At 42.3% G+C, this 13,928-nt stretch overlaps 1 protein-coding gene and 1 long non-coding RNA gene across 5 annotated transcripts in view; one reads left to right on the top strand and one right to left on the bottom strand.

The window, feature by feature from the left end:
* LOC137563361 (uncharacterized) overlaps positions 1-13,928 on the top strand; it is a 65,056-nt gene that overhangs the window by 46,437 nt on the left and 4,691 nt on the right. The gene's annotated exons all lie outside the window — the stretch shown is intronic.
* Positions 11-13,928, bottom strand: part of HMG20A (high mobility group 20A) — a 50,901-nt gene continuing 36,983 nt past the window's right edge. For 2 of the 4 annotated variants that reach the window (XM_068275723.1, XM_068275727.1), the window contains exons 5-10: positions 12,359-12,571; positions 8,402-8,534; positions 7,109-7,140; positions 1,041-1,131; positions 658-873; positions 11-275 (exon numbers count right to left, since the gene is read on the bottom strand). In XM_068275723.1, the coding sequence (XP_068131824.1) occupies positions 139-275; positions 658-873; positions 1,041-1,131; positions 7,109-7,140; positions 8,402-8,534; positions 12,359-12,571 (822 nt within the window). In that variant the 3' untranslated portion in view covers positions 11-138. The remainder of the gene's footprint in view (positions 276-657; positions 874-1,040; positions 1,132-7,108; positions 7,141-8,401; positions 8,535-12,358; positions 12,572-13,928) is intronic. The other 2 variants (XM_068275724.1, XM_068275725.1) reach the window with 2 other exon arrangements.

Raw genomic sequence — 13,928 nt, forward strand, 5'->3', positions numbered from 1 at the left:
AAAGGAATGGTTTAGTTCAGGGAGTTCTTTTAATCCTCTTTATACCGGTGTGGCTACTCAAGATGCTTTAAGCCTCTCTGTCAGCAAAAAGGTCAAGCGTGAAGGTCCTTCCGATCACAGGGATACTGAGATTTCACCTCAACCCTCCAGCTGACTTAACACTTCTCGGACGCCGGCAATGAGAGCCTCACTTTCCTTGGGGTGTGTAAGCACGGCACTCTGCAAACGGCTCATGTAAGAGTCAATTGTCTCCAAGGTCGGTGTCTCTGTAGTGCCTAAGTGAAGAGGAGGGAAAAAAAGGTGTGAAAGTCAATTATAAAGGTGACAACAGCAAGTTCCAATCTAACTTATGGTACCTTTCACCAACATGTCTGCCCACCACCACCTGATGCCCCCTATATTAGTGACTTGACTCTCAGCTAGTCCCCATTTATCCACATTTGTTATTGCTTTTTTCAGTTAACTCTCACATCCATATTCGGGTTTCTCACATTTACAGAATTCTCTCACATTTACAGTTTTTCACCCTACAGTCCACTTCTGTAGCTTCCTTAATGTGTTGAGATAATCTGTGTTACATGTGGATGGATTTAATGTACAGAATGGATTCCTATGCACACCAGTGATAAAGAAAAGCGAGAGACACAGAATAAGTACCTGGTATAGGCACAGTTCTCAGGCAGTGTGTTAGAGTCTGGCGAACGTTCTGTAAATGTTGCTGCAGCAGATTATTCCTCCCCTGTTCTTGCTGAAGCTCAGCCTCCAATCTCTGCACTGCTGACCGCATGCTTTCTACATGTTTCTGTAGCGCTGCATTCCGCTCTTCAAACTCCATGTTGGATTTCCTCAGCTGTCTTAACTCAGTTTCCCGTGCTGCAGAAAGAATGATGGATGGCAATGAAATAAGAACAAGTCTAACCAAAGTATCCCACTGCTACCAAAACAGAATTACAAACTATTCTGTCAGCAAAAAAAAAAAGGTTCATCAATCTTCACCATGCGTCATAAACCCTCCCAGCGCTGTGACCCAGCACCCTCACCTTTGCTGTGATTCAGAAATTCTTCTGTGAAGATGGGGATATCAAATACTGATCTCTCCTTCAGAACAGGTTCTTTCTGCAAAACACGAGGCTGGAGTGAGCAGTGTACATAGAGGGGAGCGGAGAGAAAGACAGACAGAATGATCAATACAAAACACCAGAGAGAGAAACTTCTCTTTCACAAGATAATAAAGCATGAAAATAGAACTGTAGGATGGTTGTGAAGGGGGACTGTTGGGAACATAACGCAGGCAGGTTAACATATGGAACAGAGAAAAGTACAGAAAATGCAAACAGAAATATCTGGGCAGGACTTAAAGAAAATATTCCTGTAGCTGACTGTGCAAATTAATAAACCCTTTGCTTGTTCCTAAAGCACCAAGAGACTGCTTTAAAGGATACCCCAACTGAAATGTGGCATAATGAGATAGACATGGGTATGTACAGTGCCTAGCACACAGATAACTTTGCTGTGTTCCTTTTTTTCTTTCTCTGCCTGAAAGCGTTAAATATCAGGTATGCAAGTGGCTGACTCAGTCCTGACTCAGACAGGAAGTGACTACAGTGTGACCCTCACTGATAAGAAATTCCCCCTTTTTTACCGCTTTCTTTCTCTCAGAAGCCATTTTCTGCTAGGAAAGTGTTTTATAGTTGGAATTTCTTATCAGTGAGGGTCACACTGTAGTCACTTCCTGTCTGAGTCAGGACTGAGTCAGCCACTTACATACCTGATATTTAACACTTTCAGGCAGAGAAAGAAAAAAAGGAACACAGCATAGTTATCTGTGTGCTAGGCACTGTACATACACATGTCTATCTCATTATGTCACATTTCAGTTGGGGTATCCTTTAAAGATGAACCCGTCTTATAGAGCACCACATGAATCTGCATTTCAGCAGGTAGTGTGCTATTATTTTACAAGGAGAGGAAACTGGAACCTGTAGGTCTTGAAGACTGACATCTGCTGCATGTAAATGTGAAGGTAGAAGTGATGACATGAAAAAAATCTCATGAAATCCCCAAAAAACAGGGAAGAAGCATGAATTCATGAATGAAATGTAGCCCTTAACACATCATTATTCATAATGTGGTAACATGTGGACACCGGAAATCTTGCTGAAGTGATTAATTTACGTTTTGCAAAAACATCGGACACCATAAAACAGCTATTCTCTCAAAGCGTGAGGCCCACTGACATTTCCACAGAACCCTGGAAAGCATGTTAGAATGTTCATTACATGAATAGGCTGGCAGCATAGAAAACCTGCAGACTGCCAGACCCTGTGCCATTACGCTGAGCCCCATCCCTGAAAACCTGACTCTAGATGAGGCTGTATGTCCCTATATAAGATGCAAGTGTGCCATTCGCCAGTCAGAATAACGTGCGAGGAACAGAAGTGGTCAGGATCCCTCTAATTCATGCACACCTGAGGTCCTTGTGAGATGAGACAGCAAGACTTTCCACTTCATCCTGTGGTCTGTGTTAGGACACAATGGGCCTGAATTACTAGACCACCTCCAGTGAAGATATGTCACAAAGTAAACCTGGACTCACCTATTTATACAGTATTTTGTTTGTTATCAAGTAGTTAAAGAATGCAGCCCACACTTGGGTTACAAGGAAGTTTCGCAAAAGCAAATTAGCAGTTGTGTAATTCCAGTCTCATGCAGGAACCTACAATGAACGTTTCTCTTTGTATAATATAATAAACAGGCCATACATTTACATTGTATGTCAAAATCCAGAGTCAGCCAATAGTAAGAAATTCATCCACACGCTCCAGTATGGCGCCGGGCATGGAACCTGCCTGTAAGTTTGGGCCCAACTGTGTGTGGTATGCGCACACACACCCAGGTCACCAGGTCTAGGACTGAAGATGGCCTTCTTTAGGGAACAGAATTTTCCAGAATAGCACATACTAATCAAATGTTGAATTTTCCATCTTTGACAGAAATTCATTTTATCACCTTATCTACATTACTGGTTCTGCTGTACTGGATGATATCAGCTCCAAAAGTACTAGAAAGTCGAGCTGAAAGTATGAGGAAATGCTGATAAGTCTTAGGCATTTATAATCTTATTGCTAGAAAAATGTCATTTCATCTAAGGTGTTTATTTGCAGTTTTTGTCTTTTTAGATGTGAAGTGAAGGACATCTCTCCTCTCCAGGCAACTATTAGTTCCCCAAAACTTTAAAGGACAACTGAAGTGAGAAAAATATGGAGGCGGACATATTTCTTTCCTTTAAAGCGGAATATAACCCTGCATTTCAACTTTGCTCTAAAACATTTACAGTATATTATATGCAACCAGCATTTTTTTTTACTAGACCAGCATTGGAAGGGTTACACGCAGAGGTTTAAAGTTCCTGGAGAGAAATGCGGACGCATCGGAAGCTTACATAGATACATTTTGTTTACTTAAATGTATCTAAGTGTGGAATGTGACTCACTCTCTCTGACTGAGAAGGAGCTGGAGGACAGCCAAAGAGTGTGTAACATTTCTCACTTGTTACATTCTATTTAGTTAAATGTATCTATCTGAACTTCTGAATATCTCTCCACGGAACTTTAAACCTCTGTGTGTAACCCTTCCAATGCTGGTCTACTAAAAAAAAAAAAATGCTGGTTGCATATAATATGCTGTAAATAATGTTTTAGAGCAAAGTTGAAATGCAGGGTTATATTCCGCTTTAAGCAATAACAGATGCATGGCACCCCTGCTGTTCTATTTGGCTGCAGTAGTGGCTGATCAACACCAGAAACAAGCATGAAGCTAATCTTGTCTGATCTGATAATATCAGAAACACCTGATCTGCATATGCTTAAGGGTCTATGGCTAAAAGTATTTGAGGCAGAGGATCAGCAGGATAGTCAGGTAACTGGTTTTGATTATAGTGTACAGAGATGAACATTATTAAAAGATTTATACATACCTGGGGCTTCCACCAGCCCCCTCCGCACAGATTGCTTCCACACCGTCTTCCTCCACCTCCCTATTGTCCTGTTACAAGCCTCATAAGTTGGGCAAGTCAGAGCCAGTCGGCGCATGCACGTGCCCCCCCATCTCGCTCCCGCAGCTGGGAGCATACTGCGCAGGTGCAGAGCACTCCACGGCCGGGCATGTGCAGTGCGCCCTGACTCACTGAACTATCGGGGCTTGTAGCGGGAGAACCAGAAGGTGGATAGCGATCTGTGAGGAAGAGCCTGGAGGAAGTCCCAGGTATGTTTACATTTTTTAATAACGTCTCAGGGTCACTTTAAAAGGAAATAAAAATGGCAGCCTCCATATTCCTCTTGCTTCAGTTGTCCTTTAAAAATATGGGGAGACGAAAAAAAAAACTAACAAATACCAAGTCTTGATTGCTTCAGTATTTCTCCTCCTTTCTATCTCTGAGGTATTTTTACAACAAATGGCAGTCAATAGGAGTGAGTGGGAGGCTTCAGTTCAGATCTGAGAAACCGAGATCGTCATAAACCAACACAGATCAAACTCACAGTCTGATAAATGTAAAGTACCCATACCACAATGTGATATATGTGTGATTTTTCTACAAAGGGAGGAAGTGGTAAAAGCCAGAGACATAGGCCTTTTAGCTGCACATGAAGGGCTTGTAGGAGCCAGCTGCTAAGGAGGTAGTACATTAAGATCCATTTGATTAATATTTCACTAGACACACTAAAAACTCAGACCTAAAACAGGAAACAAGTAATACTACTTAAAAATGAAATGCTGTATTTTTAATTATTCTGGTTACTGCAGTCCCAATAAAGGACAGAAGAAATTAGGTAGTTTAAAATCCTATTTAAAGAGCACAATTAATAGTGATGAACCAAAAAGCCTGGCACCAGATCTAGACACTTTCAGTCTGTGTGTTAATGACAGCGCAATATTGATCTTTTGCTGATGAAAAAAAATTATGCTTTGCGGCAATATATTACACAAGAATTATGAAAAACCACCATGCCCAAGTAAATGGCAGATGAAACGAAGCTTAAAGTGAACCTCCAGACTAAAAATCTACTCAGCAGCACTGAAAGGCTTGGTGTTTCTTTAACAGGTTCACAACATCAGAACTTTGTTTTTCATTCTCAAGCCTAATTTTTAGCTGCTTAGAAGCTAAGCTCCGCCCCATCGAAGAAAACTGCCTGGGCATTTTTCCCCTGATGCTGTGCAAAGGATGAAGGGATTTCTGATGATGATGTTCTCGTTGCCTATCAGTTGGGAGGGGTGATCAGGACACAGGACAGTTGGAACTGTGTTTCATGCTCCGTCACCTCCTTTCAACCAAAAAGATGGCTGCCCTCATGAAATCACAAACCTTTGACTGTTCTTTTAAAACAGGGTGGGTAAGAGATTGTATTACTTATCTATTTTAATCAACATAACTAATGTAACTTAAAGGAACACTATCGATTTACATATTTTTTTCAATTGAGATAGGAATTGTTTGGGAAGTGCTGCTAAGTACAGGTGTATTGGATACTGGTGTATCCAATATGACGCTTGTAATCTCGTTGACGCGCAGGGCGGATGGCGGCATTATGGGTAATTAACCATGCTGCATCCAGCCCCGCACCTGCAGCAAATAACCCTTATTTGAATCACGAGTAATCAGTCGTGATTACTCGTGATTAACCTCAGTGAACATCCCTGATAAAATGACATCTTTTACTTTTGAATTGATTGTGATATGTGTGGCAGGGGCATGTCTCTTTCTTGTTGGAGGAGGTATGCTGCAGCTACAGCAGATTCTTATGATGCGGCTCTGCTTAGCTGCAATGCTGGCCACAGGGGAGGTGGAAAAAGATGAGGTGACCAGTGGCGGCAGGGAAATACTGACTTGTGCAAGCTCCCTGCTCTCCCTTTACTACCCCATGAGGGTAATGATGAGAGAGTTATGTACACAGCATTCTCCCCAGTGAAACTACACTGTTGCCAAAAAATTACATGGGAGTATGAAGGCAAGCCAGCTAGACATGTACATTGTATTTATCTATTGCAAAAAGTAGGAGTGTGCATTGTACTAAACATTGTGCGCTGCTAATTAATTCAAAATTCAGTATCATATGCATAAAAAAAACAGGAGTCTGAACAAGGGTAAATGCAATACCCCTTTAACATGTAAGGTAATGTGTTTAAGGTTGTGGTATCAATATTTTCCCCATTCACTGAATTGAATATAATTGGGGCATAGATCTGTAAGACCATGCAGCAGCACTTAATAGAAAAGCATGTCACATTAATCAAAGCTTGTACATCGTAACTGCCAATTAAATTTCACATACCGGAGCCTTCACAATGAAGGTGGGTGCTGGCTGCTGGTAGTCAGGACCCACCTTCATCATGATCTGCATCAGCAATATCGCATTGTGCCCTCCATTCTATCCATGGCACAGGGCCTGACGGCGCCGGGGGTGGGGTGGGGCCTCTGTCCGGCAAGCAAGACACATTTCCTGGAGTGCAACCAATCGTAAACGAAGGACAGAGTCCCTCATTCATTCCACAGCAACTACTAAAGCTCATTCATTCCACAGCAACTACTAAAGCAATCAGACCCAGATTCCTGCTCTCGGTGCTACATAACATCTGTTGGCCACACCTTTGGAATATACGAGCTAAGTTCGCTATATAATTATAATATTCCGGGGTTAGCTATATAACTTTACCAATGAGCAAGGAAGGTGAAAATCACTTATTGTATCAAAATGTTGGGGTGATAAAAGTGATGTTCATTTTGCATTATATATTCTTTTTTTTTTTTTTGCACAGGCAAATCTCACCTAGCACTTTTTATTAAACGTGTCAAATGTACATTAGCATGGGACTTTTTCCAATGATTAATATAACTGAATTAGGCTCAATTTGCTTCCAATTTTCTAAATGAGTTCTAAATCATCTACTGATACTTTTTTTTTTTTTTTTTTATAGATTACACTTAAAAACTGATCCACAGTCCATAAGTTCTAAAGGTTAATGTTCCTTTAATATAGGTTCTGAACGTAAAAAATAAAAAGAGAAAACTGTAGACTTAATCACATGGAAAGTTGTGGAGGAGAAGCCTCACCTCAGGTTCAGGTGCAATTGGACGAGATCCTTCTAAAAAAAGAAAGATATTGATAAGTAAAAATTGAGGCAAATAGCGAATACCGAAGATTCTACTTAATGTCAGATTTTCTAACCGCCACAACACAATGAAGAGCCCACACCAAACCGCCCCTCTTCAGATGCTCCCTAGGTTCTAAGGATCTTCCAGTATCAGCTTGGAGGTGTGTCTGGGACGAGAAGAGGTTGACCTGCAACTCATCGTCCCTACCACTAGGAAGGACAAGCCAAGGGATTGGGGGTTGGCTTAGGGACAACAAGGATGAGAAAGCAAGTCCATTCAGAGGGGGGAGAAGAAATGTGTTTTTTTTTTGTGTGTAGGGGCAAGAGTGGGGGAAGAAGTGCATTTACAGGTAAGTGGGGGGGGGGGGGGGGGCGGACAAATCACCAGCATACCAATTTAACATGTATAAGTAAACGTGAAGGCCTGTCTACTAGGAAAAATTGTGGTAGAAATATTATATATATATATATATATATATATATATATATATATATATTGTATGGGAAGTTATGCATCTGTATGGCACATATCAATGGAAGGAAGGTGCTAGCACAAGCCTCTATTATGGGTAAATCACAAATGTAAACCATTTATATTGGAATTTGCAGGCCTGAAGATTTTTTTTTTCATGGACGGTTAGCTAGAATTTGTATAGTGTAATTTTGCCTTCTTAACACAGAAGGTATTTGCAATAATTCAGCTTTAAGTGAGCAACAGTGGTTTCCCACGATGCATCACTCCCAAATATGCAAATCATCTTTTTATGAGAAGGCTGCACATCCTGAACCACTGGTGTATAGTGAGCCAGTAGCTAATATGTTTTACAGAACCACATCAATCCAACAAGCATACAGCCTGTTTGAAACTTTTTGGTCCTCCTCAGTGCATGGAATGGATAGATATGGCTTTACGGGATAGGGTATATCAATAGGATGAGGTATATATGGAATAGCTTTCAGGGGCATTAAGATATGATTTGTATATTCAGGAGTTATGTATCGTGGGAAACCACAGTTACTATCTTAAACCTGAATTATTGCAAATGCTTTCTATTTAAATTACATTTAGCGCTGCTTTTTAATACAGGACTTTTTGGTCTCTTTTAGCTCTTTATACATTCCTAGTGTTTCTGGGTTAACACGAGCGGTTTGGGTATTCCTAAGGTTTTGAAAGTTTGCCCAATACAGTACAAGTCCACTTTAGAAGCACACAAAAACATTCCGGCGCTCTTCTGTTCGTGCCACATCTCACCCTGCCTCTGCTGCCTCCCCTTCTGGCGGTTCTGTGATTTACGACTGTAGGATCGGAAGGCTTCCGTTTTCTGATACTGCTGGAGTTCCTTTGTGTAGCGCTCCTTGTCTTTGTCTGCTTCATCCAGGAAACGCTAGCAACATGCAAACATAGCGCTCAGTGCTGGAGCATGGTAAGAGGTTTTGGAACAGAGAGCAGAAAAACAGAGCAGAAAAATAGATGGCATGCTGATGAAGAGTCAGCGACAAAAAAAAGTATTATTAGCAAATGAGGATAATAATGAGTGCAGGGTTCTCTGGGGAATGTCATGGTGTCTTAAGAAATTTCAATAAATCCTGGTAAACACAGGCGGCTCATTTGACTAATGAATATATCAACTACAAAGTTAAAGTAGTGTTTTAATTTGAGATGCCAACTAAAAAACATTGGAAAGTATGTCAGAACTGAAAATAAACTTCTAAGAAGCTACTACTCATTTCAGTATTCAGTGGTAAAAAATAGCCATTATCTGAAAAAATGTCAAACCCTTCATTTCCACCAACTAAAGCTCTTACATTTCCAGCATCCAATATTCTGACATTTGTAGATTGCCTTTTCTGGCTTCATACAGTCATCTTGTAAATATTAAGAACAGGCATATCATTTATAGTGACTGCTTCAGAAACATAACAATAAGGTTTGTAATACAAAAAACATGTAGTCTTTAGATTGTAAGCTTGCAAGGGCATGGCTCTCACACTTTTGTGTCTTGGAATTTGTTATACATGTTATTAATCATGTAATGTTTGTCACTGTCATTACCAATTCTGTATTTTGTACCAATTCTGCATTTTGTATATTGGTGTACACCATTGTCTGTATTATTTTGTACTCCATGTTTGTTTCTTACTTTGTACAGCGCCACAGAATTTGTTGGCGTTTTATAAATCAATAATAATAATAATAATAATGGATTTCTTAAAGGAATCATCAATCAATCTATGCTACATTTAGATATACTTACCCAGGCATTCCTCCAGCCCCTTGCAGCCGACATGTCCCACGCAGCATCTCCGCTCGCAGCCACCGGCCCGGGGTCAACACCGGAGCACAGGCAGACCTCCTCTACTGTGCCTGCGCAAGTGCCGCTGTCAGTCACTCGCACATGGGCTTGAGTGTACTGCACAGGCGCAGTAGAAGACGACCTCGAGGTTGGCCTCTGCACCGGCAAGGACCCTGCGAGCGGGGATGATGCGTGGGACAGGTCGGCTGCAAGGGGCTGGAGGAAGCCCTGGGTAAATATATCTAATAGATAAAGCATAGATTGAGGGTTCCTTTAACCAGTTCACCCCCAAGGGTTGTTACCCTAACGGACCAGAGCAATTTTTATCTGTCAGTGCTCCTCCCTTTTATTCCCTAATAACTTTATTACAACTTCTCACAAGAAAATGATCTATACCTCGTTTTTTTCGCCACCAATTAAGCTTTCTGTGGGTAGTACATTTTGCTAAGAATTTTTTTTATTCTAAATGCGTTTTAATGGGAAAAATACAAAAATAATGGGGAAAAAATCATTATTTCTCAGATTTCAGCCATTATAGTTTTAAAATTAAACATTCGCCAGTGGATAAAACCCAACTCATTTTATTTGCCCAGTTGTCCTGATTATTAAACCGTTTAAATGATGACCCTATCACAATGTATGGCGACAATATATTATTTTGAAATATAGGCGTTATTTTTCTGGGTTTTTTTTTTGTTGTTCTGGCCATAATTACAAGCCCCTATGTAATAAAGTAAAATACATTTTCCCACATAAAATATAGATTGAAAAAAGCTGAGTCCCTAAGGCAACTATTTATTTATTTGAAGCTGATTTTTTTTTACAAGGGTTTTTTTTTTTGGGGGGGGGGGGGGGGGGGGGGGTTGGAAGTGTAATGTATTAATTTATTAATACTGTGTATGTTCATATTATGTATGTGCATGTATGTGTAATATACTTTTTGGCCACAAGATGGCGCTAGTGAACACTCTCCGTAATCGGAAGTGATCACTTTTTTTTTTTTTTTTTTTTACACTTTATTAAACCTGTAACAATTTCCTGTTTTTGTGAATGGACGTAGCCGCCGTTCGCGGTTACGTCCATTCACTCCAGGCACTGCGATTGGGTAGAGGACCGCTCGGTCCTCTTCCCCAATCACATAGCACGGAAACCTGACGGTAATGGCGGCGGTAGCGGCGCGGACACGTGCGGAGCGGCGGCGGGAGCGCGCGACGTATTAAAACGTCATGTTGCCGTTAATAGGCTAAAGCATGACGTTTAATACGTATGCTTGCCATTAAATGGTTAAAGGACTTTCGATGTGAGAAACTGCATCTCTTTTTTTTTTACTCACCCGGGACTTCTTCCAGCCCCTCGCAGCAGTCTCAGTGCCTCTCCACAGACCTGGTCCTCTGTGTTGTCCTGCTGGCCGCCCATACTGATCGTGACCCTGCCAGTGGGTCGGGTCTTCAGCGGCTGCATTCATGCCCACCTCATGTGGCGCGTACTGCGCAGTAGTTGTGCGCAGATGCAGTATGTGCCAGATATTGTGGCGCAAAAGATCCGACTCGCCGGTGGGGTCGCGACCATTACAGGCGGCCAGCAGGACAACATGGAGGATCGGGGCTGTAGCGAGGGACTGAGACGGCTGTGAGGGGCTGGGAAAAGCCACACTTGAGTAAAAAATGGATGCAGTATTTCACATCGGAAGTCCTTGAAGTGTCACCACTGTGCCCACTCAGCAACTCAACTAAGTGTAGAAGAAAAAAAGGTCATTGTAGGTAGCAACTAAATAAAAAAAATGTTTTTTCCTGAAATAAAAATAAATGCCTGCACAATGATTTAATAGTTGTACAAGGGAAAGAAAAGCACAGAAGTACACACACAAAACGCACGAGTACATAAGTATTCGCCTCTTTAACCCACCTTCAGCACCTAAATCATGGCTGGCTCAGCCAATTGTTTTCCAAAGTTACTAAAACTAGTTAAATTGAGATTGCCTATGTGCAATGGAAATCTAGTGTCTGTGTGTACAGCGCTGTACCAGATTCCTTGATTGTAGAACATTCATTTTTTTCCTTGTTTTTCAAGAACACCATGAAGCCCAGTTATATAGGAAAGCCAGGGATAAAGCACTAATGTTTATTTGATCTAATTTCTAGCATTCTAACACTAGAAAGGACAGAGAAAGATGTTCTTAAAGGGAACCTTAACTCTAAAAAAAAAAAAACAAAAAAAAAAAACACGAGTGTTACTTACCTGGGACATCTACCAGCCCCCTGCAGCCATCCTGTGCCCTCGCAGTCACTCATGGCTCCTCTGGTCCCCCACTGCCAGCTAGTTTTGTTTTTGCCGACTGGGAGTCGGCCGGCCACCATGCGTACCTTTTTACGCATTCCCGCTGGTGCAGGAAGCTATTGCGGACATCAACAAGTAAATTTTTACGCGTTAAGGTTGTAATGTGTAAACTTTTACGCATTACACCCGTAATGCGTAAAAATTTACTTGTTGATGTCCGCAATAGCTTCCTGCACCAGCGGGAATGTGTAAAAAGGTACGCATGGTGGCCGGCCGACTCCCAGTCGGCAAAAACAAAACTAGCTGGCAGTGGGGGACCAGAGGAGCCATGAGTGACTGCGAGGGCACAGGATGGCTGCAGGGGGCTGGTAGATACCCCAGGTAAGTAAAACTAATTTTTTTAAGAGTTAAGGTTCCCTTTAAGGTGTACAATGGAGTTTGACATTCCAGCCATTACCAAACTGAAAGACTTTCAAAAACAGAGCAAACTATACCTGCCATTTCTTGGGCATATGCAATACATAGATATTTTAATTGTACTGTATATTGATGTGAAAAGCTTCCAACTTTCATCTGAAAGGCAATCAATGTGCGACATAAAAATGAGCCCAATTCACTGTAAATATGGTATTAATCACCTGTTTCTCATGAGCTGGCAACTTGCTCCATTCACTGCCAACTATCCTAGTAATTTCTGCAAATGGAACATCTGGTCGCTCCGCTCTCAACTGTTCGCGTCTCTCATTCATAAAGCGAACGTAACCTGTCAGAGGGGCTTTTGGTGCATTGTTGTCACGAGGACTTCTCTTCCTCTTGCGTCCTTTGGTCCATCCTCCTCGCCGAGGTCTAGTCTGCAAAAAGAGAAGAAGCACGGTTAACATATTTTATGGTACTTATCCGTTAGCCGGGCGCATCCAGCAGGTGGCGACAAAACTCCACCAGAGTTAGATCTTTCCCTACTATCCATGTCGGCCTGGAGGGGAAATAGTAATTAGCGCCACCTGCCGGATGCGCCCGGCTAACGGATAAGTACCTATTTTATAAATGTCTATCAGTATTCACCATATGTACACAGTTATAAATAATGCATATACACACATAGCTTAAATATCACCAGCAGCGTACTTCAAATGAGAAAAATATGTTGGGAGCTATTGTGGGCTTCATTAAAAATATATAATGATCGTACATGTTAAATCCTCTGTCTTCAATACTTTCAGTCACTGGCGCAGTCAGAATGAGGATGGAGATAAGACATGCTTACTAATTGCTACCCGTTTTATGCACGTAAATGTGACTAATAAAGCAATAGAACATGCATTCAACTGGCATAATTTCACATGGAATACAAATAACATCTGTACTTGTATCGACTTAGGTTTCCTTAAAGGATTTACGAGCTGAGTCATAGAAAAAAAGTTAATTACCTTAGGTGAATATCAGACCTCAGGGGCAGACGATCACTGACCCCCTTGCTGTTTACAGATGCTCCATTAGCATAATCCACTTATCATTAGCGGCCCCGACCCGGCCCAAGGTCGCCTTAGCTCACAACGCTTAAGGTAGCCATACACTGGTCGATTTGCCATCAGATTCGACCAACTGACAGATCCCTATCTGATTGAATCTGATCAGAGAGGGATCGTATGGCTACCTTTACTGCAAACAGATTGTGAACCGATTTCAGCCTGAAACCGTTCACAATCTGTTGTGGTGGTGCTGCCGCCGCTCCCCCCACCCCCCCCCGCATACATTACCTGCTCCGCCGGCGCGACTCCAGTCCCCAGGTCACCGCTGCTCCGTCTCCGCTCTGGTCTCCGTCCCCGGCATGCTTTACTTCTTCCTGCCCGGCAGGAAGTTTAAACAGTAGAGCACCCTCTACTGTTTAAACTTCCTGCCGGGCCGGAGGAACTGAAGCATGCCGGAGACCAGCGCGGACACGGAGCAGCGGTGACCGGGCGTAGACGTGCCGGCGGAGCAGGTAATGTATGCGGCTCCATTGCGTCGGTCGTCGGGCACTCGAACGCCGCTAGCGACGCGCTCCCTACCCGCGGGCGATCGACGCAAATTTTCCGCACTGAGCGATCGGACGAAAAGGATCGAAATTCAGCGTGTAGTGCGAACGATTGGCAGCAGATTCGATCCCAGTGATCGAATCTGCTGTCGAAACAGCGGTGAATCGGGCCAGTGTATGGCCACCTTAAGAAT

This window comes from Hyperolius riggenbachi, chromosome 3 (genome assembly GCF_040937935.1).
Source record: "Hyperolius riggenbachi isolate aHypRig1 chromosome 3, aHypRig1.pri, whole genome shotgun sequence".
Classification (NCBI taxonomy): Eukaryota; Metazoa; Chordata; class Amphibia; order Anura; family Hyperoliidae; genus Hyperolius; species Hyperolius riggenbachi.